Genomic DNA, 21,945 nt, shown 5'->3' with positions numbered 1-21,945 from the left:
ATATATACTGCTCACAAAAATGCAGCACAGATATGGAATGGATAATTGCAGTGACAGGGAGCTGCAAGATACAGCAATGGCCTACTGTACTGTACAACTGTATACTGTTGGTCACCAAAATGCTGCTCTATACTACTATATATACTGCTTACAAAAATGCAGCACAGATATGGAATGGATACTTGCAGTGACACCGAGCTTTATTTTAGGGAAAGAAAAGAAGACTCTTTTTTTGGGGCACTCTTATTAAATTACACCTGTGCAGAAAAGATGCTGTTATAAATAAAATATAACTTTTATTAAGTATATTTAAAAATATCTGAGATTATATTTATTCAACAAAAATGCAGCAGTGAAATCATGCCCTGCAAGTAGATTGGGTATGAAGTTACTCCCAATTAGTTGGGTATATGTTGCTTCCCAAAAAGTGGGTGTTTCTATAGGTTATGAGAGCCCACAAATTATATCTACACACCTCTATTATCAAAAAACCCTTTATGGTATTTAATTTTTATTTTTATTTTTCAATCTGAAATTCCTAACAGCACTAATTGATACGAGGCAAATTGCCAAAGACAATCTTAAAGTATCAAAGTGCATAAACACTGACTGTAGGATTTTTTCTTTCTTTTAAGTGGTTCTTACCCCGGTTGTCAATTTTACAAATGTAAATGGCCGGTAGTAATCAGCTCAGTCTCTATAATAATCACGTATTGGGGATTCTTGAGGTATAATCATATCAGCAACACATGTGTTTCCACTTTATATATGAAAAGTCCTATATTGAGTTGCGGTCACAAATTATGAGGAGAAACACCAAATACATTACCCGACATAGACTATTATACCTGCAGCCTGATCTGTGTATTTGAAATAGACTCATACAAGATTATATGTGAGTCACAGAGTATATCACCGTTGTAACATCAGTCCGAAAAGGGTAACAAAAGTATTCTGACTCTAGGGGATAAATTATGTCCTTGTTGTTGCAATTACCGGTGAATTATATACACACGTCTACAGGATACAGAAATATATTGCAACTGTCCGCAGATGGACCCGAACAAGATGTTTTCCAATTTTTACACAGAAATCACATATATTCTCTTTAGCAGCAGGCTAAAGAGAGCAAAAAACAAAGTGCAATTCCATGCTCTATAGAGGGATACAGTGCGCCCCTGCCGCTGCAACCGCCAGTATACTATTTAGTCACATCCAAAAATTGTACCTTTCTTATATCAGAAAGTCAACGTATATTAGACTCCTCTAGGATGTTTTTTATTTGAATTTTTGTACAAAAATCACATATAGTGCATTATATTACAACACCAGGCTGAAGAGAGAGAACATAAGCCAATTACGTGCTCTATAAAAGGATATCATATATCTTTGTTGTTACAGGCACCAGTATTATTATTCAATCACATCTAAAAATTGCAGATTTCTCATGTCAGAAAGCTACATTATAAAGATTAACTTTCTCATCTGGGTCATATGTGATTAAGGCGCTTGTCCTCACAAATAAAAAAACACTTAGAATATGGTAATTGGACTAAACCATGCTAAGTGTAATAACCTGTGTAAGTCATTAGTAGCATTTCAGGGAGGCAAATTTCCACATATCAGAATAGACACAGTATATTGGTTATATTCCCTTGATTATACGTATTCACCAAAAAACACGCAGAAAATATGTGTAGCTAACATTTTGAATCATTAAAGTACATCGTATTGTCAATCCATATATTCATCATAACATATATATGTGTTTGAGAATTCCCCAATTATGAGAGAGAGAGAAAGAGACCAGTGAATAAACCTGCAACTTCTTCTGTCATTCCTTCTTGATTACCTGCGCCTATGGCAATCAGCGGAGGGAAGATGAGAGAGTGGCCGGGTAATCTGCTGGTTGAGAAGAAAGAAAGGAGCCGTTCTGCTGTTCCCGTTAGAGTGCATACGGTTACCTGGTGTCAAAGGACATTGCAGGGAGCCGCAGCGCAATGCAGGAATGAGAGTTGGCCGATTGTTATGTGCTTATATCAAAGAATTAAACAGATTGAGTGAGTAGAGAGAGCCCGTATTGCGGGCTTGTGAGCTCACGGTCCTCCCACTGGCAGCGGCATCAGCTCCGACTCAGCTGTGGAATGGATAACGCGTTTCACTCGTAAGCTTGTTCACATCCTGTCACATGCAGCATCCACAGCACACCACTACCATGGACTATATATAGCAGATCCTTAATGGTCTGTAATCACAATTAATTGGATTGACAGATACATGAACCACTAAGAAAAGAGCTAAATAAAATAAAATGACAACCTTTAAAAAGAGAAAAAAGAGAGAAAAAGAGATCTTTTCTGGGTTCACACCTATAAGCTTACTGCAAAATTGCTTTGTCCCAGAGAAAAAAAAACTGTATACACAAACCTTTATAAGCGCATGAATGTGTGTGCACGCATGCATACGTTTTTTAGAAAAATCCCCATGAATCACACAGTTTAAATTAATTAAATACCTAGAGTTTTTTAGTTGATATCTTCGGCTCCTATCTTGTGACCGTATCATTAATAGACAATTGTGTGGTTATTGGTCCAAAACAGTCCACCGTGCAATATAGATTGTAATTGAAATAAACTGCCTAGAGTTTTTTAGTTGATACCTTCGGCTCCTATCTTGTGACCGTATCATTAATAGACAATTGTGTGGTTATTGGTCCAAAACAGTCCACTGTGCAATATAGATTGTAATTGAAATAAACTGCCTGTACGGGATAGATAAATGCAATAATGGTTAACTGTGTTTTTAGGTAGATTTTATTTATCCACAGGGGGACTGTGCATGTATGCATAAGCACATATACATGCAATTACATACGCATGCATATGTACACATACATGAAACACACACATGCGCATGCCCATTGATTTTTATTTTTTAAAGGAAAAAAGAACGAAGAAGAGAGACGTGAAATATTAAATCGACAAGTATTAACAAGAATTAGATTGAAATAATAATACTACTACTACTACTACTACTACTACTACTACTACTACTAGGTATTCTTCCTAGATTCAATTTTTTCATTGTTTTTATATTTTAATTATTTTTATTTTTATTTTGTATATTATTCTGTTATTTACTTTATTTTTAGTATTTTTCTTTTATATTTTTTGATTTTTTGATTTTTATAATTTTTATAATTTTTATAATTAAACGAGAGAAAAGAGAACAATCTTAAAATAAAGAGATTAGAATTATATAAAGGTTACTACGGGTATATAGAGAAACTTTCATATGTACATCCTTATTTACCCATATATATATATATATATATATATATATACATAAATATAAATATAAATATATGTGTGTCCATATACCTCTCCTTGTGTGTATGCGCATGTGCATGCACATACACGGGTATACACCCACATACCTAGAGACATATAGGGGGATATTTTTACAAGAGGTGAACAAGGCTTCATAAGTATTGAATTTGTGAAGATGAAGAAAAGGGGGGGAAAAAACAGAGGACAAAAAGGAGGAGAGGTAGGAGAGAGGGAGAAAAATATAAAGAATGAGGAGAGGTAGGAGAGAGGGAGAAAAATATATATATAGGCCAGATAGTATATTATAGTTTTGAAACATAGGGGCGATATGAAAAGGTTGATTACAGATAATTACAGATAATGTGATTGATGTGAATATTATCACAAAAAAGGGCTATAATTGATATGTTCATTGAGTCCGCCCGGAGTTAGAGCATCCAGTTTGAATGTCCAGCGACTTTCACATTTAAGTAGCTCTCTAGTGAGATCTCCCCCCCTAATGCCAAGGTGCACTACCTCTAGGCCAAATGCCTTGAAAGTCTTCAAATCGCCCTTGTGCTTATAATGAAAATGTCTGGCCACTGTGGTCAATTGTCTTCCCCTACTCATATCCAAAACAGCATTCCTCACTGTCCCAATATGGTCAAGGATGCGTTGTTTTAGCATTCATGTGGTCATTCCCACATATTTGGCACCACATTCACATAGAATACAGTAAACCACCCCAGTTGTTCGACAGTTGATATAATCCTTAATTTTGATGTTATTGCCATATCTGTCCATGATTTCCTTTTTCCTAGTCATAAATTGGCAAGCTTTGCAAGATCCACATGCGAAAGATCCTACCAGAGTGGGATTTTTAGGTTTGGTGCGAGTAAAATGGCTCCTGACAAGGTGATCCCGTAAGTTTGGCGCTCTACTCTATTTATATTTATGTATATATATATATATGGGTAAATAAGGATGTACATATGAAAGTTTCTCTATATACCCGTAGTAACCTTTATATAATTCTAATCTCTTTATTTTAAGATTGTTCTCTTTTCTCTCGTTTAATTATAAAAACTATAAAAATTATAAAAATAAAAAAATCAAAAAATATAAAAGAAAAATACTAAATATAAAGTAATTAACAGAATAATATACAAAATAAAAATAAAAATAATTAAAATATAAAAACAATGAAAAAATTGAATCTAGGAAGAATACCTAGTAGTAGTAGTAGTAGTATTATTATTTCAATCTAATTCTTGTTAATACTTGTTGATTTAATATTTCACGTCTCTCTTCTTCTTTCTTTTTTCCTGTAAAAAATAAAAATCAATGGGCATGCGCATGTGTGTGTTTCATGTATGTGTACATATGCATGCGTATGTAATTGCATGTATATGTGCTTATGCATACATGCACAGTCCCCCTGTGGATAAATAAAATCTACCTAAAAACACAGTTAACCATTATTGCATTTATCTATCCCGTACAGGCAGTTTATTTCAATTACAATCTATATTGCACGGTGGACTGTTTTGGACCAATAACCACACAATTGTCTATTAATGATACGGTCACAAGATAGGAGCCGAAGGTATCAACTAAAAAACTCTAGGTATTTAATTAATTTAAACTGTGTGATTCATGGGGATTTTTCTAAAAAACGTATGCATGCGTGCACACACATTCATGCGCTTATAAAGGTTTGTGTATACAGTTTTTTTTTCTCTGGGACAAAGCAATTTTGCAGTAAGCTTATAGGTGTGAACCCAGAAAAGATCTCTTTTTCTCTTTTTTTCTCTTTTTAAAGGTTGTCATTTTATTTTATTTAGCTCTTTTCTTAGTGGTTCATGTATCTGTCAATCCAATTAATTGTGATTACAGACCATTAAGGATCTGCTATATATAGTCCATGGTAGTGGTGTGCTGTGGATGCTGCATGTGACAGGATGTGAACAAGCTTACGAGTGAAACGCGTTATCCATTCCACAGCTCAGTCGGAGCTGATGCCGCTGCCAGTGGGAGGACCGTGAGCTCACACGCCCACAACACGGGCTCTCTCTACTCACTCAATCTGTTTAATTCTTTGATATAAGCACATAACAATCGGCCAACTCTCATTCCTGCATTGCGCTGCGGCTCCCTGCAATATCCTTTGACACCAGGTAACCGTATGCACTCTAACGGGAACAGCAGAACGGCTCCTTTCTTTCTTCTCAACCAGCAGATTACCCGGCCACTCTCTCATCTTCCCTCCGCTGATTGCCATAGGCGCAGGTAATCAAGAAGGAATGACAGCAGAAGTTGCAGGTTTATTCACTGGTCTCTTTCTCTCTCTCTCATAATTGGGGAATTCTCAAACACATATATATGTTATGATGAATATATGGATTGACAATACGATGTACTTTAATGATTCAAAATGTTAGCTACACATATTTTCTGCGTGTTTTTTGGTGAATACGTATAATCAAGGGAATATAACCAATATACTGTGTCTATTCTGATATGTGGAAATTTGCCTCCCTGAAATGCTACTAATGACTTACACAGGTTATTACACTTAGCATGGTTTAGTCCAATTACCATATTCTAAGTGTTTTTTTATTTGTGAGGACAAGCGCCTTAATCACATATGACCCAGATGAGAAAGTTAATCTTTATAATGTAGCTTTCTGACATGAGAAATCTGCAATTTTTAGATGTGATTGAATAATAATACTGGTGCCTGTAACAACAAAGATATATGATATCCTTTTATAGAGCACGTAATTGGCTTATGTTCTCTCTCTTCAGCCTGGTGTTGTAATATAATGCACTATATGTGATTTTTGTACAAAAATTCAAATAAAAAACATCCTAGAGGAGTCTAATATACGTTGGCTTTCTGATATAAGAAAGGTACAATTTTTGGATGTGACTAAATAGTATACTGGCGGTTGCAGCGGCAGGGGCGCACTGTATCCCTCTATAGAGCATGGAATTGCACTTTGTTTTTTGCTCTCTTTAGCCTGCTGCTAAAGAGAATATATGTGATTTCTGTGTAAAAATTGGAAAACATCTTGTTCGGGTCCATCTGCGGACAGTTGCAATATATTTCTGTATCCTGTAGACGTGTGTATATAATTCACCGGTAATTGCAACAACAAGGACATAATTTATCCCCTAGAGTCAGAATACTTTTGTTACCCTTTTCGGACTGATGTTACAACGGTGATATACTCTGTGACTCACATATAATCTTGTATGAGTCTATTTCAAATACACAGATCAGGCTGCAGGTATAATAGTCTATGTCGGGTAATGTATTTGGTGTTTCTCCTCATAATTTGTGACCGCAACTCAATATAGGACTTTTCATATATAAAGTGGAAACACATGTGTTGCTGATATGATTATACCTCAAGAATCCCCAATACGTGATTATTATAGAGACTGAGCTGATTACTACCGGCCGTTTACATTTGTAAAATTGACAACCGGGGTAAGAACCACTTATAAGAAAGAAAAAATCCTACAGTCAGTGTTTATGCACTTTGATACTTTAAGATTGTCTTTGGCAATTTGCCTCGTATCAATTAGTGCTGTTTGGAATTTCAGATTGAAAAATAAAAATAAAAATTAAATACCATAAAGGGTTTTTTGATAATAGAGGTGTGTAGATATAATTTGTGGGCTCTCATAACCTATAGAAACACCCACTTTTTGGGAAGCAACATATACCCAACTAATTGGGAGTAACTTCATACCCAATCTACTTGCAGGGCATGAATGCACTGCTGCATTTTTGTTGAATAAATATAATCTCAGATATTTTTAAATATACTTAATAAAAGTTATATTTTATTTATAACAGCATCTTTTCTGCACAGGTGTAATTTAATAAGAGTGCCCCAAAAAAAGAGTCTTCTTTTCTTTCCCTAAAATACGTACTATTTCTGACTCTGGGGAGCACCACCAACTAATAAAATTAATCATAAGAGATATTCTTTCTCTCCTTTTGAATAAATTAATAGTTGGTTACTTTATTTGATTTAAGTCAGTCTCCTGTTGAAATCATACCTCCTCTCTTGGGAGGATTTCTTTAGAGACGGGAGCGATCTAGTGCGGTTTGTCTCGCCACTTTCTATCCAGTGACACCGAGCTGCAAGATACAGCAATGGCCTACTGTACTGTACAACTATATACTGTTGGTCACCAAAATGCTGCACTGTACTACTATATATACTGCTCACAACAATGCAGCACAGATATGGATACTTGAAGTGACACAGAGCTGCAAGATACAGCAATGGCCTACTGTACTGTACTATATGTATACTGCTGGTCACCAAAATGCTGCACTGTCCTACTATATACTGCTCACAATAATGCAGCACAGAGATAGTATACTTGACACAGAGCTGCAACATACAGCAATGGCCTACTGTACTGTACTATATGTATACTGCTGGTCACCAAAAAGCTGCACTGTCCTACTATATACTGCTCACAATAATGTAGCACAGAGATAGTATACTTGACACAGAGCTGCAAGATACAGCAGTGGCCTACTGTACTGTACTATATGTATACTGCTGGTCACCAAAATGCTGCACTGTCCTACTATATACTGCTCACAATAATGCAGCACAGAGATTGTATACTTGACACAGAGCTGCAAGATACAGCAATGGCCTACTGTACTGTACTATATGTATACTTCTGGTCACCAAAATGCTGCACAGTCCTACTATATACTGCTCACAATATTGCAGCACAGAGATAGTATACGTGACACAGCTGCAAGATACAGCAATGGCCTACTGTACTGTACTACTATAATTATATACTGGTGGTCCCCACAATGCAGCACACTGAGCACAGATATTTGCAGCACACTGAGCACAGATATGGAGCGTTTGCAGGCAGAGAACGAAGATATTTTCAGCACACTGAGCACAGATATTTGCAGCACACTGAGCACAGATATTTGCAGCACACTGAGCACAGATACGGAGCTTTCTAGGGAGAGAACGCAGCCACGTCCTCTCCGTTCAATCTCCAATGCACGAGTGAAAATTAGAGATGAGCGCCTGAAATTTTTCGGGTTTTGTGTTTTGGTTTTGGGTTCGGTTCCGCGGCCGTGTTTTGGGTTCGACCGCGTTTTGGCAAAACCTCACCGAATTTTTTTTGTCGGATTCGGGTGTGTTTTGGATTCGGGTGTTTTTTTCAAAAAACCCTAAAAAACAGCTTAAATCATAGAATTTGGGGGTAATTTTGATCCCAAAGTATTATTAACCTCAAAAAACATAATTTACACTCATTTTCAGCCTATTCTGAACACATCACACCTCACAATATTATTTTTAGTCCTAAAATTTGCACCGAGGTCGCTGTGTGAGTAAGATAAGCGACCCTAGTGGCCGACACAAACACCGGGCCCATCTAGGAGTGGCACTGCAGTGTCACGCAGGATGTCCCTTCCAAAAAACCCTCCCCAAACAGCACATGACGCAAAGAAAAAAAGAGGCGCAATGAGGTAGCTGACTGTGTGAGAAAGATAAGCGACCCTAGTGGCCGACACAAACACCGGGCCCATCTAGGAGTGGCACTGCAGTGTCACGCAGGATGTCCCTTCCAAAAAACCCTCCCCAAACAGCACATGACGCAAAGAAAAAAAGAGGCGCAATGAAGTAGCTGTGTGAGAAAGATAAGCGACCCTAGTGGCCGACACAAACACCGGGCCCATCTAGGAGTGGCACTGCAGTGTCACGCAGGATGTCCCTTCCAAAAAACCCTCCCCAAACAGCACATGACGCAATAATACAATTATGGATGGACGGACTGCCTGCCGACTGCCGACACAGAGGTAGCCACAGCCGTGAACTACCGCACTGTACACTGGTTGATAAAGAGATAGTAGTATACTCGTAACAACTAGTATGACACTATGACGACGGTATAAAGAAAGAAAAAAAAATACCACAGTTAGGTGGTATATATTATAATAATAATACAATTATGGATGGACGGACTGCCTGCCGACTGCCGACACAGAGGTAGCCACAGCCGTGAACTACCGCACTGTACACTGGTTGATAAAGAGATAGTAGTATACTCGTAACAACTAGTATGACACTATGACGACGGTATAAAGAAAGAAAAAAAAATACCACAGTTAGGTGGTATATATTATAATAATAATACAATTATGGATGGACGGACTGCCTGCCGACTGCCGACACAGAGGTAGCCACAGCCGTGAACTACCGCACTGTACACTGGTTGATAAAGAGATAGTAGTATACTCGTAACAACTAGTATGACACTATGACGACGGTATAAAGAATGAAAAAAAAACCACGGTTAGGTGGTATATATTATAATAATAATACAATTATGGATGGACGGACTGCCTGCCGACTGCCGACACAGAGGTAGCCACAGCCGTGAACTACCGCACTGTACACTGGTTGATAAAGAGATAGTAGTATACTCGTAACAACTAGTATGACACTATGACGGTATAAAGAATGAAAAAAAAAGCACGGTTAGGTGGTATATATTATAATAATAATACAATTATGGATGGACGGACTGCCTGCCGACTGCCGACACAGAGGTAGCCACAGCCGTGAACTACCGCACTGTACACTGGTTGATAAAGAGATAGTAGTATACTCGTAACAACTAGTATGACACTATGACGACGGTATAAAGAAAGAAAAAAAAATACCACGGTTAGGTGGTATATATTGTAATACAATTATGGATGGACGGACTGCCTGCCGAGTTCCGACTGCCGACACAGAGGTAGCCACAGCCGTGAACTACCGCACTGTACTGTGTCTGCTGCTAATATAGACTGGTTGATAAAGAGATAGTATACAATACATACAACAATATACTACTATACTGGTGGTCAGGCACTGGTCACCACTAGTCACACTGGCAGTGGCACTCCTGCAGCAAAAGTGTGCACTGTTTAATTTTAAATTAATATAATATTATGTACTCCTGGGGGCTCCTGCTATAACAACCTGCAGTGCTCCCCAGTCTCCCCCACAATTATTATAAGCTTTGCCTTTTATACATTGATGTGCAGCACACTGGGCTGAGCTGAGTGCACACAGACTGAGTCACACTGTGTGACTGGCTGCTGCTGTGTATCGTTTTTTTTCAGGCAGAGAACGGATATAGCAGAGAACGGATATATTATATTAAAATAAATAAAAGTTAACTAACAACAACTGCACTGGTCACTGTGGTAAACTCTGTCTGACTCTGCACAATCTCTCTCTCTCTTCTAATCTAATTTCTAATGGAGAGGACGCCAGCCACGTCCTCTCCCTATCAATCTCAATGCACGTGTGAAAATGGCGGCGACGCGCGGCTCCTTATATAGAATCCGAGTCTCGCGAGAATCCGACAGCGTCATGATGACGTTCGGGCGCGCTCGGGTTAACCGAGCAAGGCGGGAGGATCCGAGTCTGCTCGGACCCGTAAAAAAAACATGAAGTTCGTGCGGGTTCGGTTTCAGAGAAACCGAACCCGCTCATCTCTAGTGAAAATGGCAGCGACACGCGGCTCTTTATATAGAATCGGAATCTCGCTAGAATCCGACAGCGGGATGATGACGTTCGGGCGCGTTCAGGGTTAACCGAGCAAGGCGGGAAGATCTGAGGCTGCCTCGGAACCGTGTAAAATAGGTGAACCGAACCCGCTCATCTCTATTGGGAGCCAAGCACTTCTTGTTCCCTGTAGCAGGTCACACTGGTTCAAAACATTTCCATAATTTTGCAGTTATGAAGATGTGATATGCTTTACTTTAGTGAACAAATGAATGGCTGCATTTTCATTACATACTAATATGAAGATTGATGTACAGTATCTGTAAAGTGAACGTTACAGGTATGTAGAGTACTTGTAATGTACCTGTTCATGTGACCACGTCCTCTCAGAGCCGTCTTTTACACAAGTGTCTAATCTCAGTTCTGTCCCTGTTGCTCCATGTTTGCTATCAATGCAAAGGTTGGAAGCCACATTTCGTATCTGCAAAATACACAAAAATAACAACATTTAAACATACTGTAGCAGCATAAGCATACAACATAAATAAACATACATACTGTGCGTAGATACAGTATGTATATATCAGTATTGATGGGTTTCTACACTGAAGTTGTCAACATGTGAAGCCATTTTCTTGTAGCACACATTTTCCTGGTATCCAGTCAAATGGTCGACAGTAACCATGTTGACATTGAAAATGTCGACATCAGAATGTCAACATGGTTCATACTGACATTCTGATGTCGACATTTTCAATGTCAACATGGTTACTGTCGACCATTTGACTGGATACCAGGAAAATGTGTGCTAGAAGAAAATGGCTGCCACTTTCCTGCACACTGATGGCTATATGAGTGACTGTGTCCTAAGGATGTGTGATTACAGATGATTTATGCCCAAGTAAGTGTGAATTATGGGAGATGTGTACTCCATTACAGGAAATAAGTGTTGCATTTCAGGTAGGAAAACCCCGGGTTTTGGTTTTGGATCTGTATCTCCTTGTTTTGGATCTGTATTTGGTTTTGCCAATACTGTCCTTGCGTGTTTTGGTTTTGGATCTGTATCTTTTTAAAAAAATTTATAAAAACAGCTTAAGTCACAGAATTTTGGCCCGTTTTTGTTAATACAGTATTATTAACCTCAATAACATTAATATTCACTAATTTCCAGTTAATTTTGACCACCTCACAGCTCACAATATTGTTTTCATCCAGTTAGGCCTAAAGGTTGCACTGAGGTAGCTGGATCATTATACTAAGTAGAATGGCACTGCAGTGGCAGACATGATATAAGTCAGCAATGCTTCAAACCACACATAATGCAAAGAAAAGAGGTGCGAGATGGAATTGTCACCAACCCTTATGTTGAATATTTTAAACAGGACATGCACAGTTCAAACTAATCACTTTAGCAACAGGGACTGCCACTTGTGGGTTAAATGATTGGTTTGTTTGGGCCTGCCTACACAAACTGGCTCTATATAGGAAAGATGTTGTCGTAATCATCATCATTTGATCCTCACCACCATCAGTGTGTACAACCTCTTGTTCACAACCTATTAATTTGTTCCCGCTGGAATCCACCATGACAGGTGCCTTTGCATATTTTGGACGTAATTGCCAGTAAAGGTCTTCCTCATGGAATTTGTAATTTATTTTGATCAACATCATCTTTTCCACATTTTGGGGAAGTAACCTCCTATGCCAATCACTGACAAGGTTCCAGGCTGTGCTGACAACTCTTTCTGAGTACACACTGGAGGGTGGGTAACTCAAGTAAAGCATAGCCAGTTTGTGCAAGGGTCTCCAAACTGCCTTTTTTTCCTGACAGCAGTAAAACGGACTGTCTGACATGTCTATTTGGATGCTTTCACTAAAATAATCATATTCTTTGAATGGTGACCGCATCAAATGCATTCATGGAAGACATCACTAATTGTAGGCAGTTTCTTCAGTCAAGACCAGATGTAAAAAGTTTTTGCTGACTGATCTGCATCACCACGAGTTGGTCTCTTAGGAAAATTTAGTTTCTTTTTCATCCACTAGGGGTCACTGGAGTACTCTTGGGATATGGACGGCCTCCACAGGAAGTAGGCACTGAATAAATTAATTTTGAAACTACACCTCCCCTCCATATCCCTGAGTACCTCAGTGTTTTTTCTGTGCTCGACACAGTTAGTAGGCTTGTGGCTTTGCTGCCACAGAGGTCCACAGTTCATTGGAATTTTTTCTAAGTTTTTTCTTTTTTCAACGATTTACCACATCCCTTCCCCCCTTCCAATAGGCGTGGGTCCGGGATAGTGAAGGCTGCTTTAGCAGCTGTGGGTGTCGGACCTCTCTAAAAAGAGCTCCCTCACTACCACGTGCAGGACTAAAACCTGCAGAAAAGGCTGGATGGAACTTACAGAGAAGCCCCGTCATAGCCCTCACCACAGGGTCCAGGTATGTTGAACGGGGCGGTCAGCTCACGCTGCCGCCCCACTGTGTGGGATACTGTGTGTGTGTGTGTGTGTGTGTGTGTGGTCCCCCGCCGCTCTGAGCTGCGTCAGCCACATGGTTTTATGCATAGGCCGCTCCATGAGTAACTTTGCTGCCACAGTGATGTTCCCTGCACACAGAAATGTCAGGGTCACTGGATAAAAGATCATGATTCAACTCTTATTAATAAAGGGAATACAGCAGCGCTGCATATGTATTACAATAGACTATGAAGTCTTTGTTAAAACAGGATACAAGTTACATGTGCAGGTTTGAGTGCAACATAAGATGTTTATTAAATCTGCCTACATAATTATAAGTCGGCACTTTGTGTTATACTGTGAGCATGGGGACATATTAACCATGCTTCCTGTTTTCCTGTTGTATTTCCATAATTTCCTGTGTTACATCTCTCCTCCATTGAAGGCGCAGGGGTGTTAAGGGGAATTTGGGATCAGGCATATTGCTGGCATGCACTGCAGTTGGCCAGATATATATTTATAGAGACACCTTAGTGCTATTTACTGAGTCGTGCAAGTTGTTTTTTTTTTTTTTTTTGTATTGTCTGTCGGCATGAGTAAGACACCAGCAATTACTAATAAGCAGTTTCCCTGCCATGTCTAAAACATGGGTATACACTTACTAATTATTTATTTCATAAACTGTTTATAATGATCTTAAAGACTGCAAATCTGAATCATGGCTGTGGCAGCCAAATACTGGCTTTGTTCACTGTTGTAAAGTAAGATATGTTATATCAATTGGTCAGCACATGGTGCTTATAAAACAGTATCTGTGGAGCACTGCAAAGCCTGCAGCAGCTTTGGCTTAATTCACTTGGCCACACCACACTGGATACGCCCAATCTCATCTGATTTTGGAAGCTAAGCAGTGTTGGGCCTGATTAGCCACCTGGGAGTACAAGGTGCTGTAGGTATTTTTAATCTACAGCCACACCACTCTGGATACGCCCAAACTCATCTGAGCTTGGAAGCTAAGCAATGTTGCATAGTGTTTTGCCATCTGGGGGAAACTGGTGATCCAACTAGATTGCATACTAATACATGCTAGTTCAAAAAAAATAGCTCAGTTGGGACTTACACTATCAATATAAACCTACCATAGGTTTAACAGTCAGGATAGCTCTCCAGAGGCTGCTCCCAAGAGCGCGCTCCCGGCGCCGGCCACTAGATAGGGCCCATTAACTAAGCTGTGGTTAAGCAGCAGTCATCTCAGGTTTTAAGCCTGTGTGAGGTCACATTTAGTTGCAGACTTCTAAAAAATGTATTATACCTCTGTATCAGGATATATCTGGATATTTGTATATAGGTATATAATATATATGTGTATGTATGCATATATGGAATATATATATATATATATATATATATATATTTATTAAGGTCTGAGTATGTGTGAATATACATTGTTGTATGTATGTGTAGATATATATATATATATATATATATATATATAATATGCTGACATTAAAAATCTATTTTGCAGTAAGCAAGACTAATTGGTCAGCACACAGTGCTTATTAAACAGTATCTGTTGAGCACATCAAACATGGTGAGTTCAGGCCTCATCTGCAGCAGCTTTGCTTATTGTTTTTACAGGTGGCTCTGTAGCTAATTGGTTAGGCTTTCCGGCCACAGTGAACATTGTGATTGCATGGACACTTGTTCAGATCCTGGTTTAACAGGTGTTAAAAAAAAAAAAAAAAACAACAACATGGTAGGACACCATTTTTCTTTTAACGTTACTTCCTGGTTCTTTCCCGGAGGTTGCTGCTCTACAACACTTAGCATCTGGATGAGCGGGGTGTTGTTAGGAGTTTAATTTATTAATTGTTTTTTGTACAGCATGACTCTACAGGAAGATTCACTATTGCTGGTAACCACATGCACGGTAATGCAGGTTAATACACACGTTACTTCCGTGGTGTACTTACTGGTTGGAGTACATGATCACTAAGTCTAATGCATAGTCAAACAAGCAGCTTCGCTGCAAAGTCGGTCACACAGTGTGTCGGACAAATACGAATCTGGGCCAGTGGCGCAATGTATAACGCATCTGACTATAGATAACAAGATTGTAGGTTTGTCTCCTACCTGGCTCGTTTAAGTTGTCGTGATCGTATAGTGGTTAGTGCTCTGCGTAAAAACTGCACAGACAGACCCTTACCGGTCCTCTTTTGGGGGAATGCGGGGGCATGTACTGCCTGAGGAGAAAAAAAAAAATTTTTTTTTTTTTACTGTTTCAGTTAGATTGTTGCGGTCGATTTGCCGCCAGCCCTCATAGCACCAGTCCAGTACGTCAGGTTCTCAGCGAAGGCTGAACGATTTCCAATGAAAGACAATTACAATTATTGGGTGTTTTACTACCTATCGGAGTGTACCCTACACAGCAGTAGGGCTGTTGCTTCGCCCTGCTTTGGTAAGGGTTTTTGAGGTAACAAGGCTGTAGTGGCAGGGCACTCCTGTTCAGGGTTGCCCTAAATAAAGACCACCTTACACTTCTTGCTACCTACAGCTTCTTTGGACGTTGGCAGTTGGTTCTTGCATTTTCAGCTTCGCTAGTGGCGCATAACGTCCACTTTGGCTATGTTCCTAACAGGCGGAGTCGGATTCCAAACGAGATAGATCGCAGACCAAGTGGGGGGGAAAATCTGATTTCCTATCATTGTCTACGCGAATTCCTGAATGATTCCGTCTCAACGACTTCAATTCCTAGGCATGATTCTCGATAAGGTAAATCAAAGAATTTACCTACCCGAACAGAAAGTACAGGTCATTCGTCATCTGGTACAGTTAGTGCTCAAGCCACGCACAGTCTCGGTTCATTTGTGCATTCGCCTATTAGACACAATATGGCTTTCGAAGCGCTTCAGTTCGGAGGACTTCACTCACGTCCTTTTCAATTGGATGTGCTCGCACAGTGGTCGGGCTCGCATCTGCAGATTTACCGCAGGGTGAGGTTGTCTCCAAGGGCCAGAGTGTCTCTACTCTGGTGGCTCAAAGTACAGAATCTAACCGCAGGGAAATGGTTCGGTGCCTGGAATTGGATAATTCTCACGGCGGACGCGAGTCTCAGAGATTGGAGAGCTGTAGTTCAAAATTATCAGCTCCAGGGTCTCTGGGCGGTTCACGAAAGATTGCTGTCTATAAATGTCCTGGAACTCCGGGCAATTTACAATGCGCTACGACAAGCAGTGCACAGGCTGCAGGCTCAGGCTGTTCAGGTGCAGTCAGACAATGCGACAGCGGTCGCATACATCAACAAACAAGAAGGAACGAAAAGCCGTATGGCAATGCGGGAAGTAGCTTCAATCCTCTATTGGGCCGAGTATCACCAAATGATATTGTCGGCAGTAGTCATTCCGGGAGTGGACAACTGGGAGGCGGATTATCTCAGCCGTCTGAATTTTCATCCAGGAGAATGGGCATTAAATCCAGAAGTATTTCACATGCTGGTCCAGAAATGGAGTTACCCGCAGGTGGACCTGATGGCATCTCGCCACAATCATCAAACGCCCCAGGTCATGTCCAGAATGAGAGATCCAAAGGCAGTGGCGGTGGATGCTCTCACAATCACGTGGCCATACAGTCTCGTGTATCTGTTTCCACCGTTTCCACTGCTCCCTCTGTGGCTAAAACGGATCAAAGGAGAGTCCGTCACAGTTATACTAGTGGCGCTTCTTTGGCCTCGGAGAGCTTGGTTCCCGGATCTCCGCGGTCTACTCGCAGTCGGTCTTTGGCCGCTCCCACTACGTTCTGACCTGTTACAGCAGGGTCCGTTCCTTTACCCCGATTTAGCGCGGCCGTGTTTGACGGGGTGGCTGTTGAGACAGCCCTCGTAAGAAGAGAGGGCATTCCAGAATCGGTTATACCAACCATGTTATGAGCTAGGAAACCGGTTACGGCAGCTCATTATTACAGAATTTGGCGTGCCTATGTAGGTTGGTGTGAAGCGCGGAAGTTTCCGACATCATCTTTTAAGTTATCCCGTCTTTTGTTATTTCTACAAATGGGGTTAGATAGAGGTCTGAGTTTATCCACACTTAAAGTGCAGATATCGGCGTTGTCCATTTATTTTCATAGTAGATGGGCCCTATTGCCGTCGGTTCACACCTTTATGCAGGGTGTCCTCAGAGTTCAGCCTCCATTCACTCCACCTACTGCGCCATAAGACTTGAATCTGGTTTTTAGATTTCTTACAGTCTATTTATTATGAACCCTTACAACAAGTGGATATTAAATTTCTCAATTGGGAAAACAATTTTTCTTTTAGCCTTAGCGTCAGCAAGGTGTGTTTCAGATTTGGGTGCTTTGTCGTGCAAGCCACCGTATTTAGTGTTTCATGATGACAGAGCGGCACTCCGGACGAATTCCGCTTTTCTACCAAAGGTAGTGTCATCTTTTCACATCAATCAACCAATAGTAGTTCCTGTGTTACAGGAGACTCTGGTAGGTTGGATGTGGTACGCGCATTACGCATTTATGTATCCCGAACGTCGACCGTTCGTAAGACGGATACGTTGTTTGCTCTCTATGATGCTGCCAAGATGAGTTGGCCAGCTTCTAGGCAGACCTTATCCAGTTGGATTAAACTGACCATACGTCAGGCTTACCTTCATGCTAGGTTACAGCCGCCTACATCAGTAACAGCTCATTCCACACGGGCTGTGGGAACATCATGGGCAGCGAGTCGTGGAGCTTCTGCGACACAGCTTTGCCGGGCAGCTACATGGTCTTCGGGGCACACGTTTGTGCACCTCTACAAGTTTGATGCGTTGGCGGCATCAGCATCTAGCTTTGGCCGCCTAGTGTTACAGGTGCCAAACAGCTCTCCCGCCCACGGGGGAAACTTTGGTACGTCCCAAGAGTACTCCAGTGACCCCTAGTGGATGAAAAAGAAAATAGGATTTTGGTACTTACCAGGTAAATCTTTTTCTTTGAATCCATAGGGGGCACTGGACGCCCACCCAGAGCAGTTTACCTGGTTTGGGGTAGGTTCAGTAGATCTTATGGTAACACATTTTCACCGACTGGTTCAGATTAACAAGTTCTAATCGGTTATGGTGTCAACTGTTTAGTTGTCAGTAATGTTGTGTCCACTTTATTGTTGTCCGTTATGTTATATGTAATTCTACACTGTCAACCTCTCTATCGCTCCTGGTCGGCTCAGTAAAAAACACTGAGGTACTCAGGGATATGGAGGGGAGGTGTAGTTTCAAAATTAATTTATTCAGTGCCTACTTCCTGTGGAGGCCGTCCATATCCCAAGAGTACTCCAGAGCCCCCTATGGATTCAAAGAAAAGGATTTACCTGGTAAGTACCAAAATCCTATTTTTTTCCTGGCAGTCACAGTTAACAGAGAAACTGAAAGAGGGAATGTTGCCATGTCACGTAACACTTGAGCTGACAGTTTGCTCACCAACAGCTCTTTGCATCTCTTCAGATTTGTGTCCATTGGAATGAAAGACATAATGTATGACTTTAACCTAGGATCAACTATGGTTGCCTAAACATATTAATCTGATTTCAAGAGATTGGTGACCCTTGGATCCTGGCGAAGCAAATGAAGGGCTTGATCTTCAAATCTGACATACTTAGTAGAATTGCTTCATATAAGTGACTCCTTCAGTTTCTCAACCTGCTTTTCCAGGAGACTTAGGGGAATTATCTGACTCAAGCTGGCAGTGTTTGAATAAACTTCACATGTGGCAACTTTGAAGAGTTTGAGGTACTTGCAAAACACAGAAAATATTCTCCACTGCACATGAGAAGGGTACATTCCTCTTCCTTTCCCTATGCCATTGGTCTTTGTGTAGCATTGGATGGCCTTTTGCTGTTCTTCAATCTGCTGAATCATATAAAGGGTGGAATTCCACCTTGTTACTACCACTTGCTTCAGCTGATGGCAGGGCAAATTTAACAGTTCTTGTAGGTGCTGCAATCTTTTGCATACACAAAGAGCTTCTCCTGCACACCCCTGTCATTTTGTTTAAAATGGTGCACCACCAAGTTAATTGTATGAGCTAACATGGGATGGATTAGACTTCACCCAGCTTTAATGCTCTCACCATAATGGTGGTATTGTCAGAAATCTCAAATCCCAGGAGAGTCCAAGCTGGGTAATCCATTTTTCTATGATTTCCCTGAGTTTTTCTAAGGGGTTGTCAGAGGTATGCCTCTTAGTGAAACTGGTGATAAACAGAGTAGACTGCCTCTAAATGAACATGCATTTGTTAGATGCTGCTGCTGTTGGTTCTGCTGAAGGCAATGCACCTACCCAGTGGAGTGTCATAGTTATGTAATCTTTAGTTTGCTCTGTTCCGTTTGTCCACATATCTGTACAACGGCATTTCAAAGGACATTAATAATGCTTTTTTAATGTCCTTGTACAGAATGGGAAGTGCTTTCTAGTTAAGTGGAATCTAGATGGGATTTGGTAGTGAGGACACAGGACCTTAATTAACTGTAGAAACCCCATTGCATTAATGGCAGATACTGGATGCACATCTAATACCAGCATTGCTGTTATGGCATCAGTAATCTGCTGTGCAACTTGGTGACTGCTGTCATACTTGCTCCCCCTTACAAAGTATTGTTTAACAGTCAATTGTTTTGTTAAACTACTACAAGTAGTCTTCCTGGTCCCCTTCTGGGATGAAGATCCACTGGCAGCAGAAGCAGTAGTAACAGGTGTAGCACACAAGGATACTTTTAAGGCATCCTGGATAGGAGAGGAGTCAGTCATGCTTATGAAATTGGATTCAGGACTACTTCTGATCACAATTTAGGATATTAACAATGAAGGTGCTGGTGATGGATATTGCAGGTGCTTGGATATAACAGAGAGGAGGGAGCTAGATGATGCCAGACTGGTTGCAACATTTTTAGCCAAAGTTTCTGAATTTGTCAAAAACGTAATGAATGCGCTGCAAGGGAGGAGGTTCCTAGATGGTTAAGGTCCCTACCTCTACTTACTATGGCTATACAAAGGGTACAGATGGCTTGACACTTGTCAAGAAGGATTTTTTTTATCTTTTGCCCAGGTATGACAAAAGGGTTTTTCATATCATGGGCAACATCTGTTTTCACTGGTGCCTGACTTACTCAAACATCTTCATCAACAGCCTTACAAATATACTCCTACACAAATATACTCGTCAAACTCGTGCACTTTCTCAGAAGCAACCTACATTTTTATGTCAGCATGTTGATTTGTGCTGTTCATCCCCACATTTGCAGAGGGCACACAAATGGCCTCCTCTTCGAGTACAATATTGGAAAGGAAAAGCTCACACTTTGACTCTCCTCAGGGATTTGTGTGGTTTCTGAGCACACAGTTGGTTCTTGTGCATTAATGAGTTCAAATTTTTTTGACACTTCTACAAGGAAAAGGGATTACAGGCCAAACCACCAGCCATAAATAAAGGCCTTTGCCTTTCCTTGCCACTTTGTGTGGCGAATGGCATATTGCCAATTTTATGTTTTCCTGCAGCTAAGTTTTCTTTTGAAGTTTTTTCCTTTACCACTGTAAAATTATATTTCTTCTTTCTTTTTACATGCCTTGACGTAAGTCCTTTATGCCCTTGGGCAATGGCCTTAGTAGATGACATTGACAGACTTGTATCATCATGACTGGTGGCAGCAGCTGCAGCATTAGTATGTGGTTCCTGCTCTCCTCTGAATTGATTGTCCTCCATATAAACAAACATGAACAATTATATGAAAATATGAAAAATAATAGTATAGTACACTGGGGTACAGCACTATATATATATATATATATATATATATATATATATATATATATAAACTAGATTTTAAGCTATTGTTTTTTTACACTGGTGCATAGCAGCCCCTTTATGGACAACACAGTAGCACCCCTGGATGGACAACACAGCATCCCTGGATGGACAGAGCACCCTGGTTGTACAGTTCAGCCCCGGTTCCTTGATGGATAAAACAACAGCACCCCTGGATGCACCATTGGACATAGTACCCTTGGTTAGACACAGCAGCCCCTTAATGGACAACACAGCACCCTGGGTCAAACACAGCAGCCCCAGCCTCTTGATGGACACAGAGTATCCCTGGATGGACAGTGCACCCTTGGTCGGACACAGCAGCCCCACCCCCTTGATGGAAAAAACAACAGCACCCCTGGATGGACGCAGCATCACTATACAAGCTCCACAGCTATTGTAAAAATTGCGGATCAGTGGGGACCTTTTACAGAATCCAAAGTACGCAAGAATCCGACAGCAGGAGGATGACATTTTTCCTCTTTTTGGGATCTGAGTCAGGTGGGAAAATCCTAGCTGGACTCAGATCCCGCCTCGGATCACAATGTTCTGGTGGATGTTTCTGGTTCTCCCGCTCATCTCTAATTTCAGGTTGTATGTGCTTCATTACAGGGGATTTGTTATGAACTGCATGCACCTGGTGAAAGGTAGAGAATTAAAGGGGGTAATTTAAGAAAATGAACTAAATTTAAATGCACACTTATAGAGAAACAGCTTGGGTAAGTAGGTTAATGGGCAAAATACTCAAGAGCAGACATATTGGCCATCTGTGCA

The 21,945-nt window shown here is 40.6% G+C and overlaps 1 protein-coding gene across 1 annotated transcript in view; it reads right to left on the bottom strand.

Moving 5' to 3' along the window:
• The window catches only part of GALNTL6 (polypeptide N-acetylgalactosaminyltransferase like 6), a 1,932,308-nt gene that overhangs the window by 106,829 nt on the left and 1,803,534 nt on the right, over positions 1-21,945 (bottom strand). Inside the window, exon 10 of the mRNA XM_063920636.1 lies at positions 11,238-11,354. Within this exon, the coding sequence (XP_063776706.1) occupies positions 11,238-11,354 (117 nt within the window). The remainder of the gene's footprint in view (positions 1-11,237; positions 11,355-21,945) is intronic.

This window comes from Pseudophryne corroboree, chromosome 1, assembly GCF_028390025.1.
Source record: "Pseudophryne corroboree isolate aPseCor3 chromosome 1, aPseCor3.hap2, whole genome shotgun sequence".
Classification (NCBI taxonomy): Eukaryota; Metazoa; Chordata; class Amphibia; order Anura; family Myobatrachidae; genus Pseudophryne; species Pseudophryne corroboree.
Note: the sequence above shows the minus strand (reverse complement) of the source record. Positions and strands in the feature narration are given on the sequence as shown.